General features: G+C 33.4%; 1 protein-coding gene across 1 annotated transcript; it reads right to left on the bottom strand.

Moving 5' to 3' along the window:
- Window positions 1-2,084: 2,084 nt before the first annotated feature.
- LOC132757992 (sphingomyelin synthase-related protein 1-like) lies at window positions 2,085-8,447 on the bottom strand. Its single transcript, XM_060749490.1, has 4 exons — window positions 7,733-8,447; window positions 5,903-6,020; window positions 4,629-4,776; window positions 2,085-2,516 (listed from the first exon to the last, which is right to left on the bottom strand). The coding sequence occupies exons 1-4, from the start codon at window positions 8,398-8,400 to the stop codon at window positions 2,182-2,184; spliced, it is 1,269 nt and encodes a 422-aa protein (XP_060605473.1). The 5' UTR covers window positions 8,401-8,447; the 3' UTR covers window positions 2,085-2,181.
- Window positions 8,448-12,122: the final 3,675 nt, after the last annotated feature.

Genomic DNA, 12,122 nt, shown 5'->3' with positions numbered 1-12,122 from the left:
GTAACTATTTACAGAGTTACATGAACTTATTTGTTCCTTACTCAATTTTAACATTCAATTTCTCTCCAAATGCACATAGAAAGTAAAAAAATGGTTGTTAATATTGTCTACATGAACAAATGTTAACACAGAAGGTTCAATCTTATGCCATAACTGCCCACATAACTACATGTATTGTAGCTATTAAAAGTCACAGTTTACTATAATTAAAAAAATTGTGTACAGGTTTAATAAGAATACAGCACTTTAAAAAGCATCTTAAATAAACATAAAGAAAACCTCAACCTATGCTGAACTTGAACACCTAACAATTTCACAAATTAGCCAGAAAGTTAAATCATAGTTATGTATTTTTATTTTTGGTTCAATACAGCAACATTTAATATTATTCAGCATTCAATAATGGCAAAATATAGTTATTAAACATTCAATAATAGCAAGGTTTACATATGAGCCACGCCATGACAAACCAACGACCAGCATGGATCCAGCGCAGCCTGGGCATCCACGCAGTCTGATCAGGATCCATGCTGTTCGCTATGTTTCTCTACTTGTTAAAGGATTTGTAAGCGAATAGCATGGATCCTGATCAGACTATGCAGATGTGCAGGCTTGTCTGGATCCATGCTGGTCGCAAACACATTATGCTGATTTTGTCACGGCGCGGCTCATATATTTACAAGAAACACAGATTATTGTTTCTTAGATCTATGTTAATACTGACAAGAACAATGGCAAACTACAAACATACAAATACTTTAAAATCTTTGATAAAGACACCTGTGAAAATTAAGGCCAGACTATTTCTATGAACTTCTAACAAATTACAAGCGTTTTTGTACATGTCATTGAAAAACACGATACTGTGACTATACAGAGTCTCTTTACGCTGGGGTCTGCCTGTACTTGTACAGCCAACATATTTATCACATCTACAGTTTAACTGCATATTTGTAAACAAAAAATTCATAGTATCCCATCATAGACAACAACCCTTTACCAGGTAAGTTATACAGTTAAACTTCTTTCGCTCGAACTCGGATCGCTCGAATACCTCCCTTCGCTCGAACTCATGGCCCAGTCCCGGCAAAATTCCTATATAATATATATTGTTCTACCTCGGATCGCTCGAACACCGAACGCTCCAACTCTCCAACCTGATTTCTGGTCCCTTCAGCAGATATATAGTGAAAATCACACCTTTTCGGTCGAACACAAAAAGACAAGTCGACATGTCCTAAATAAATGACAGTCGACGACACATGTTTTTAACACCTTGTGATTATGACAAAGGCAATTAAGGTTAATTGATACAAAATAAGAGGTGTTGTAACCGATTTGTTTGTTACAATAATATTGTTTATTTGCCGTTTATGGTAACGATAAAAAGAAAAGAACTTTTGAAATAAGTGAAATATGCAAAAGTCAATAAAGAATGACGTTTATCCGGACGGCTTTAATTACAACGGTAGTTCATGTAACGTGAATTGTAATAGTGTTATGTTTTTATAGAATGATACTTGTACGTGTGTATATTTAAGTAAATGACTACAAATAAATGCTGCTGTAAAACTTTTTCTTAAATACTTCATTAATTTATTTCTTAAAATTAATAAATCCCATTATAAACATATAAATATATTTTGAACATTGTTCAACAAGTTTGGTCTGATTGCTCAATCGAACTCAACCAATTACAAGATGCATGAATATAGATTAACACAGCATACCGTTAATAACTGGGATAATAATTCTGAATGTGACATATTCGACAAACAAATGTACTAACAAACAATTATATTTACGTATTTATCAATCGACCAATGTATGCTATAAACCTTTAGGCAAAGGATCAACGTAATCATAGTTCGACCTCGTTTAGCTCGAACTACCGATCTTTCGAACAAATTTGCACAGGCCCTCCGAGTTCGAGCGAACGAAGTTCGACTGTATTTTTACAGGAAATTGTAGAAAAAAATATGTATGAATTTGATGAACTTGGTCCTTTTTTTCCATGGTTTTATACATTTGAGGTGAGTATGAATATTTTACTAAATTTTCATTTGAGAAAAAAAAATGCTTAAAGTTTTGAAAATTATATTGAAAATAAATTTTTTTTTCAAGATTCACTGCACAATCATTGACTTAATGACCATCCAAATACCTTCACCTTAATAATTTCTAATATCTCTTTCTCTTTTTCTTTTTTTCAAAATATTCAACAAATGAAACTGGATAAGGAAAAGGCCATTCGTAGACATTTGGCACTATTCCATCACATTTTGACTCAAAGTATGAGAACAGAGGGAACCAGATTTTTCTTCGTTTCTTGTCTCGTGCCATCAGTGACCTGTTGTTGGCAAGAGTGTGATAATACAGGAATAATCGACTTGTGATGTAGAACGCAATAAACACGTCAATGGAGTAGTGCTCATGAGCGGCAAGGATGAAAAATATGGCGAAGAAGTTGGCAAGCCACGTAAAAGTATGGATAAAGTACATCTTCTGAGGTACATCTGAAAAAGAGAAGAAAATATTCCATGATTCATACTATGGCTAACTGCAGTAGCTATTGAAAGAAACCATTTTGTGTGTTTTGACTTTCTATCCTATATCTAATCGTCTACTAGTTGAATAAACAATTAAACATGTACTACAGTATTTAAATAAACTATACTAAGGTTTTTTGACATGAATGATGAAAGGACAGGATTTTTTTCTTCTCAGTATCTGTGTACAATTTGATGTAGGTCTGAACCAATACTGTAAAATCATTATTATTCGTGGGGCATGAATTTTCATGGTTTTCGTGGGTAGGTCAATTCACGAATTTAAGATCCGACGAAACTTTATCCCAACAAATACTTCTTACCTTGTCTCTATTCTATATATTACAAACATGCATCGGCTCTTTTCCAGCCGTTTTTCGTAAAATGGATGTATATACATACAGTACAGATAATCAGGTTAGTGACAGATTAAATCAGTTTGCAATATTTAAAAAACTTGAAAGAAAACTCGATTATATGTCCTCAATTTACTGTCACAAATGTTGGTTGCATATACACACTTGATCGTTGTTACAATACTTATCATAATTGAGTAAATATGGGAACCCAGGCCATGCAATAATTAGCGCTTATAAAAAAATGTCAGTTTGCTCCTATTAATTGAAAAAAGTCTTTGATATAAATGTCGTAAGTACACAAAACTATAAAAAATACAATCGCTAAAACAGATGAATTGTACATTCTTTTTTCGTTTTTAAATGATCCAGTTTAAATAAATTTTAATCTGTATTTGTGCGAATGCTATTACCTAAACATCAAACATGCCACCAACTTTTTCTAGATCCACAAATACTTGTATTATTTACTCAGATTAATTTATATGCATGTAAATTTACACAGTCGCTGTGACGTTGCGTGTAGTTACTGTCAAATATGGTAAGACCAATTCAGGGTGTAAACTTTTTAAACTCCCTGGTTAAAACGTGTCAGGTGTCGTATAAATTATGCGATGTTTACATCGGCGAATTGCAGGGGCAGTGTGTCTAATGGAGGTGCATATCATGTCACATAAATGTGTTAATTGCAGCCAGTTATCGGCAGTATCTGTGCTATATTAGAGTTATGCCCAGAGGCAAGGATTAAATTTATTGACAAGCGCTGTGTGACACGTAAAGATATGTACATGCTGTAAGTAAAAATGTTCCGCGATTAAGTTAAAGATTACTTTGCATTAGGTTACTAAATTTTTTTACAAGAAAATGAAAATCCACGAATTTAAGAACCCACAAAATGCCAGTTTTGATAAAACCATGAAATTTCATGCCCACGAATATAAGCGAATTCGCAGTAACTTGTGTGCAAAATTTCAGATCATTTGTTCACATAATTTTTCTAGACTTTCGTTTGTCAACAGAAATACTCACAATATTAAGTACTACATGTTTTTATTTGCAAAAAGCAAACTTCAGTAAGATTTTAGCAAGTGTATTCTGCTTTAATCAGATAAAATTAAAATTTTTTTGGCAGGGTTTTATGTTGCACAGTACAGGACATATGGAAACTTTCCAGCTTTATTGATGGAGGAAGACACTTCAGGTTCCCCTCTGTGCATTATTTCAGGCACAAGCAGACTCCTAAGTAGAGTAGTAGAACCTTTAACATTCTGTAAGACAGCTGGATGGCCTTCCTGGCAGGGTTCGAACATACAGCAAGGGAAGTCATTGACATTAACTGCTCCATCGTGTAATTTTTTATCAAAATAAGAGAAAAATATATATTAATTAAGGAGAGTTTCTCAACACAGGTAGGTAAGAGAAATAATTTTACAGTATCATAGTTAATAGTACAGTCCTAACCACTGGTTCTGACTCTGATGTAACTTGTTTTTGTGTAAATACTTTCAGTTTCTTAGAGTTATAAATAGGATGATATCATGTTTATAAATGTACATTTCGCAACTGTTCTTTTAAATAACTTAAACGTTTTATTAAAAACAAAAACAAAACCCATTAATTTCTGTTCATTTGTCTTCATATATTTGTATAAATTTTGAATATTATTTCTATATACATGTACATGGAATGGAAAGGGGGAGGGTTTATTCATTATTGTACTTACATTCTGTAATGAAGAAATTTAGCAAAGTAATACATGATGTATGTCCACTGAACATGTAGTCACCGCATGACTCCACACCTTGTATAGACATTCCAAAACCACTCCATATCTCATATGTACGCATTAGTTTCTCACGCATTGTACCAAACTGTAATAAGAAAATACACCAAAACATCGTACAATGATTGGTAGGTTTATATTCAAGCTGTCAAAGAGTGATACATATAAATTTTTACCATATTGAATAACTCTATGAATGGATGTAAGCTGCAGGCTCCAGAAGAGCCAAAATATTTTTAAACTAGAAATGTGTCCATAGGACACGGATGCCCCCACACGCCACTGTTCTGTCAATCTTATGACTTTAGGTCAAATATTTTTTGGACTACATGTGCCACAAGTTGAAAACTAAAAATCCACAAAGGGCCATAATTCTGTTAAATTTGGTCGCAGCAAAAATTCCTTCCTTTACTACCATCTACACATTAAGGTTGTTCATCCCTGGAAGTTTAAGCAAAATCTGCCATCCGGTTTAAGAGGAGTTGCGTTCACAAAATTTCTACATAGTATATAGTGAAAAAATCAACAAATGGCCATAATTCTGTTAAATTTGGTCGCAGCAAAAATTCCTTCCTTTACTACCATCTACACATTAAGGTTGTTCATCCCTGGAAGTTTAAGCAAAATCTGCCATCCGTTTTAAGAGGAGTTGCGTTCACAAAATTTCTACATAGTATATAGTGAAAAAAATCAACAAAGGGCCATAATTCTGTTAAATTTGGTCGCAGCAAAAATTCCTTCCTTTACTACCATCTACACATTAAGGTTGTTCATCCCTGGAAGTTTAAGCAAAATCTGCCATCCGGTTTAAGAGGAGTTACGTTCACAAGATTTCGGGACGTACGGACGGACAGACGTATGGACACTCAGACAGACAAGAGCAACGCTATATGCTCCCACTCTGTGGGGGCATAAAAATCAAACTTGAGAAAAAAAGTACTAAGATTCAAGTACAAATTAACATGTTCTGTGCGATTAATGTATTTATTGATTTACAGTATTTATCACTGCATTTCTACTGTGTGACGAATGGGGTTAGGGCTATATTTGCATATTTTGACCTCTTTTTTGGTAATTTATTTTGATTGTAAGTGCCATTTGCAATGTGTAAATTTCTTTCCTTGTTAATTCACAGTATCTTACTCTTAAATTTTCCCAGATACTGAGATAAATAAACAGATACAGCACTATATGTAGATATAAAGCAAACATACCTTGTGGGTACAATGTAGATGAAGGCCTGGCACAGACAGGGAGGTGATCAACATACACACAGATCTCAGCAGGAAAATCGTCCCCAACATTGAGAACATACGTCTCATTAAAATAAATCTACAACAAAGTTATTATGTACATTTAATAGTATTCTTTTCCGCCATTGTCTGAAGTTTTTATGTTGGCATTAGACCAAATAAAAGTTATAACAGCTTAAAATTCATAAATAATACATGTATCATTATTTTTTCTTAACTCCTGATGACAAAATTGAAACCACCAATGCCATCAGTGCAGACCAAGATCAGCCAGTACTTATAATATGTTATTTTTAATATTTTCATAAATACAATCAATAGATTTGTCCATACTGATGATAGTAAATGATTGACAAAACTATTTAAGATTTATGGCTAGGAATTAAATACATGTACATGCTCATGTTTGATTTTAGTATTACACTAAATAATCTTTGAGCTATATAAGTGGTTGTGAATACATCTACAACATTGAGCACAATGTAAAACTTTGTACCATGCCATACAGATACGAGGGGTGTTCGGGAAGTTTAAGGACTTTTGCTGTATTTTTTTCCTTAATGGTGCGTTTTTATCCATATTTCACAAAATGTAATTTAAATATGTGCTCAATATGTAGTATAACGCTCACTAACAAGAATAGACAAATACCGCTCAAAACTTGTTTCTATAGGAACCGCATAATGCACACCCGGAGCACTCCGATTTTATCGTATTTAAGTTAATGGTACCGATATATTTAATTGATAATAATTTTCTTAAATATCCATGGATAACGTTACGAAAAAGCACGAGCGTTAAATACAACGTCAAGTTCATTTCCTGAACTTGTAAATCGTTACAATTGTTTGAATAATAACAGTTTTAACATCACTGGTGCTTACACAAATCAAGAGAAAAATGATGTCAATAGGCAACGTTGAAGTCAGGGCAATCATCAAGTTTTGTGTAGGAATAGAAAAGACACCAACGGAGACGTATAAAATGATTCAAGCATCTAGTAAAGCAAAGAAATGCTGTAGATCGCTAGCATTTAAATCAGCCTCCTGGGATTCGAGACGCTCTAGCATCCACCCTTTAGCCCAGACCTGGCGCCGATGGATTTCCGAGTTTTTCCGGAAATCAAAGCACAGCTGCGTGGTCGACGCTTTGATTCTGGGTTGAAATTACAAATTGAAACCCAGAGAACAGTTTCGTCATTTGACAACATCTGGTACAGGGACACAAACGAGAAATGGGTCAAGAGGCATAGAAAATGTATCGCTGTGAATGGAGATTACGTCAAAGTGAGTCGTTATGACGATCGGGGAAATTTGACGTTAGCATATTTAGCACTGATGTGATGTTAGCGTGCTCCGGGTATGCTTCGGTGTATGTTTTGTTTTATTTGTAACTTACTTATTGTTTAATGTATTTCATTGTAATGTTTACAGCTGGCTGTAAAAAAAATTAAATATTTTTATTGTGTTTTTCTTTTTTTTCAATTCCTATTATTTATCAAACTACAGCAAAAGTCCTTAAACTTCCTGAACACCCCTCGTAGATATCCCATTCAGTCACATTATACTGATACTGGATTAACCAATGCTAGAACTTGAATGACAAACCTATAACTACCATTTTATCTTAAGACTCCCTGTCTCTTTGGTATGACCTGATCAGTGACTGAACACACATCTCTGGCACAACCAATCATCTTCATTATCATTATCATTAAAGGCGCAATTACCATTTAGGTTATTTTAGAAGAGAGAAGATTTTGACTAACATAGTTTTGATATATAAACTCACCTATGTTTGTGAAAAAACAATATACAGCTCCATACTAAAAACAAAGAGACTCCACATAACTCGCACACTTGAAAGGCCCATGGCATATATGGAATATTGTCCAGGAACAGGTCTGGTAATGGTGGATATTTCTGAGGATCTGGCACTCTGTCATGTACAATTGTCATTATGAAAGAAGTGCTTAGAAACACTGTAAACATGTATATAAAACTAAGTCCAGTTTTGAACAACTCCGGGTCCAGATGTTTAGAATATCTACCTGTTTCGTTAACAAATTTTTGAATTTCTTCTTCAATTATTTCACCATCGTCATCCGAAATAGTTTCATGACTAAACATGCGACGAACATTTCGTCGAGGTGACAAGTTGTATTTACCAATCCTGTCATCTTTGTACCAACCATCTAAACTATCTCTGACAGATTCAAACCTACTTTCTCCAGATTCATTCTGCAGTTTTCTTATACACGCAGATAGCCTTTTAATATCCCCCAAAACTTTTATTTCCAGTGGAGGTTGTCTTATATCAGCTTCATGGATTTCAAGTAAGGCAGTCCCATCTATTTTGTGGTCTTCTGTTAATAGGGTTACATAGTTATGGAAATTGTTTTCTTTCAACCATTCACCAACATCTTCACAAGACCATTTAATAACATCCTTTTTGTCCATGTCAGTTTACAAAATCTGTGAAAAAAAAAGAAACAGATATAATATAAAATTAAAATACAAATTAAACAGAAATATATATTTTTTGAAGTGATGCCTTTGCTACTCAGAAATGTATGCAAAAAATATAACATTCTAGATCCAAGAAAAATAAAAATGTAAAATTACAAGTCAATAACTCCAAACAGGTAAAAGAGAGTTATGATTGTTAAACAGCAGATTTTCCGAAATCGATGGTCCGACGGACATGTCCGATAAATTTTGGTTAGGTCAGACGATTCTTTATTCCGGATCGGTCCAACTGTCCGGCTTTTATCCAAATAGCATGTATACAAAATGGCGTTGCTAAAGGTGCCAAACCTGGGAAAAAATGAAAATCTATGTCACAAGCACGCAGAACAGCAGTAAAAGGATGAAAAGAATAGACCTGAGACAAATTTAAATGAAAAATTGAAGCAGGACCGTGAATTGTTGGTGTAATTTTTTGACAGGGAGGAGGTGAAAATGCGCTGTACCACAGAAACTTGAAATTCTATCAATATTAATTATAATATCCAAAAATATACCCCCATACAGAATAAATAAACACATTTATACTGTATAGGGGGTATATTTTGGATATTATCATTAATATTGATAGAATTTCAAGTTCCTGTTTGGCTGTACTCAGACTGTCGCCAACACATGACGGAGGCAGATTTTCCATGGGCGGAAAAAATTAAGAACCAGAAAGTGGTCCTTAAGAAATACAAACACCCTAAAGTTTTACCTTTAGATTTTGTTTAAATTTCATTCGATCTGACCAGATTTTTCATGGTATGTTCATGGCGTAATGCCCTTGATGCAATTTTCTCTTAAGGGAATTAATTAATTCCCTGATATAGATATTTGGTGTACTGGTCGGCCGGACCATCAACCGGAAAATACAACACAACTTCTAAATTTGAATTCACTTTCCTTCTAGATACAGATTTACATAAATTGTCCAACTTTTCATATACAGCTAGGTTCTCTCCTGACTGTGATTTCAAACCTTTGTCGCTCAGTTATTAAGCTATTGTTAGACACAGACATGAGTCTTGTTCATATCCAGATTGTCAATCAAGTGAGTAATCATTATTCTAACTGAATAGTGAGTTTTGCATCAGTCCAAGCAGTGTGTTAGGAGAGACGAGCGTTCGAAAAACTCTAACCTGAATTGTCTACACTATCAAATATCCAACATTACTGATATTTCTTTCTTGTGAAATAGACAAAGTCCGTGCTCTCATCAAGGTAATAATTCCATAAGTATACTGTACATTGTGTGATTTAATTTAAGATAAACAGCTTTGTGGTTTTCAATATGTCTACGAATTTAAACAGTGAGTTATATCAATACATTCAGCTCTATACACAAATGCTGTATATGGTTTCTTTGGATATCTGTTGTATCCCTCTAAAATTATTATAAGCTGGCTATAACACTGAGAGTCAAAGTCCGAAACTATTTACTTCTTGCCACTCACACCCAATGATAGCCCTCGAATATCTACTACCTCGACAGCACATATCAATAAGTCACATAGACATTAAATATTACCATCCATCTGTAGGTTGACCAATGAGGAAATTATTTAAACTTCATCCATCTTAAAAGAACATGCAGATAACTATCCAGGCGCGTTGTATAAAATAATGCTGACATCGAAACAAGAATCTTGCAAAGAGAGAATCGAGATAAAATATGCACCTATAACAATTTAAAGCATTGTTTCAGTGGGCGTGGTTAATACCACCGGTGTGACCAGTATTTTCAAACGAATTCTAAATGTAGTCTCACTCTGTATGGGAGTATCTTTTTAACCACTTAATTAAGTTGTTGTCTAAACTTTACTTTAGTTAATTCGTTAACTGGATTACGATATTGTTATAAGAGAATTAAAAACCACTGCAGCATGAAGTTGTCAGCTACGACACTATATCAATTGTATTTCATGACATCTGTTTTTCTTGGAGTAAGTGCAATTGGACTATGTTTAAACAAACTACGCATTCATAGTTTCATTTGCTAATTGGCGAAATGTCTTTAGTTGGTAATCCACTCGTGGTTGTACTATCATTGTCAAATTTGCTGATATTTAGGCACATAGTGATGTTTTTAGTACACGCTGAGAGTTTGGAAGCAATAATTATATTACCCATGAGAATCAATACTAATATAAATAGAACATTGCCATAGCCAAATTCCCCTACCTAATAGATTATATGTTGTTTAGTCCCGAGTTATCGGACGAAAACATAATAGACATTATACACAGATATAATTTAATGAGTTTGAGAGACTAAAGAGAGACAACACACTCATATTTTGTAGATTAATAATTCACAGATCGAGGAAATTATTGAGTTCTTATGCTAATTTTTTTCTAAAAACCAGCAAAAATAATGAATTACCTAACCCTCTTTTTATATTTAATAAATTGCTAATCTTAATCCATGTGAAATCTTTGCATCAAAGCTAGATGTACTCCGAAACGTAAATTGAAAGCAGACTTAATCAAATCAAATACGTATAAACATCCGTGTACTATCAGCGGACAGTTGGGAATTGACGCCCTGTTACCAAATGTTCCATTACAAGATAGGGCTTTTGATCTGCGAAAAATAATACCTGGAGAAAAGAATACATTCATTAGTCGCTTTCCATATCTAAAACATGCAGAAGCCCAACATAGAATATAATTTTTGTGTAAATATCACCTTTAACATTGATATCAATTATTTTATCCAAAAATAATTGTTGAAATATAAAAAATATCATTATTATACTATTTCGAGGGAGAGAGAATTAAAAATATTTTGTATAAGTCTTAACTACATGAGTAAGTCATTAAATAATGATTAAGCTAAGTAAATGATTGGTACTAATATAAAGATAAAAATTAATTCTTTCTTCAAATATTACTTTTATCAAATTATATTTATAACAGTAGAGCTTCGATTATATACCTACAAACCAGGGTAAAATGGTGGCCTGTTAACAGTAATCTCATCAACCGTAATTGAGTGTGCTATAAATAAACTAATTTGTCATCGAATGTGTCTATGTATATCAAAGACAATTCTAAGGACTTTTTACACTCTCTCTTATACTTTATGTTGCTTTTTATTAGACTCTCTCACTATTGCTGTGATAAAGCAAATACTATATTCTAGTTATCATAAGTGGAAATATATACCTAAAGGTTCCTTTCATCTCATGTCTCCGTATATAGTACAAAGACTTGTACAAAAAGTACTATTAATCAGGAATAATAAGCAGTATAACGTCGATGAGACAGGAAGAGAGCAGTCCGGGTCACCGGAGGTACGAATGGCTCTTACCCAATTACCAATTCACATAATTTGGAGAAAACCATAAATGTCCTATTAAGACAAACACGTCAAAATTAGTTAATATACCTTTAATGTCCAAAAAATTTTTGTTCTAGTCAATTATGTATTATTGTGTTCATTTTAATAGAAAGACTGACAACAGTTATTAAATTATGTCATTTTTTTGTGAGTATTTGTCTCATAATGAAATAAATAAGGCACAAAATTATTAACTTTAAATTGTATTCACCTTGTCAATTTTTTTTTGTAACTTTTCATTTAAGAAAGAAATGACAACAGTTAGTATCTTCCTAAATTTATTTCAAGTTTTTGTGGTAGCAGCGAGCAAAAGACTGCGTAACTTAGTT

This window comes from Ruditapes philippinarum, unplaced genomic scaffold (genome assembly GCF_026571515.1).
Source record: "Ruditapes philippinarum isolate M1 unplaced genomic scaffold, ASM2657151v2 ctg2473_1_1_1_1, whole genome shotgun sequence".
Lineage (NCBI taxonomy): Eukaryota > Metazoa > Mollusca > Bivalvia > Venerida > Veneridae > Ruditapes > Ruditapes philippinarum.
This window is presented reverse-complemented; position numbering and strand designations above follow the sequence as displayed.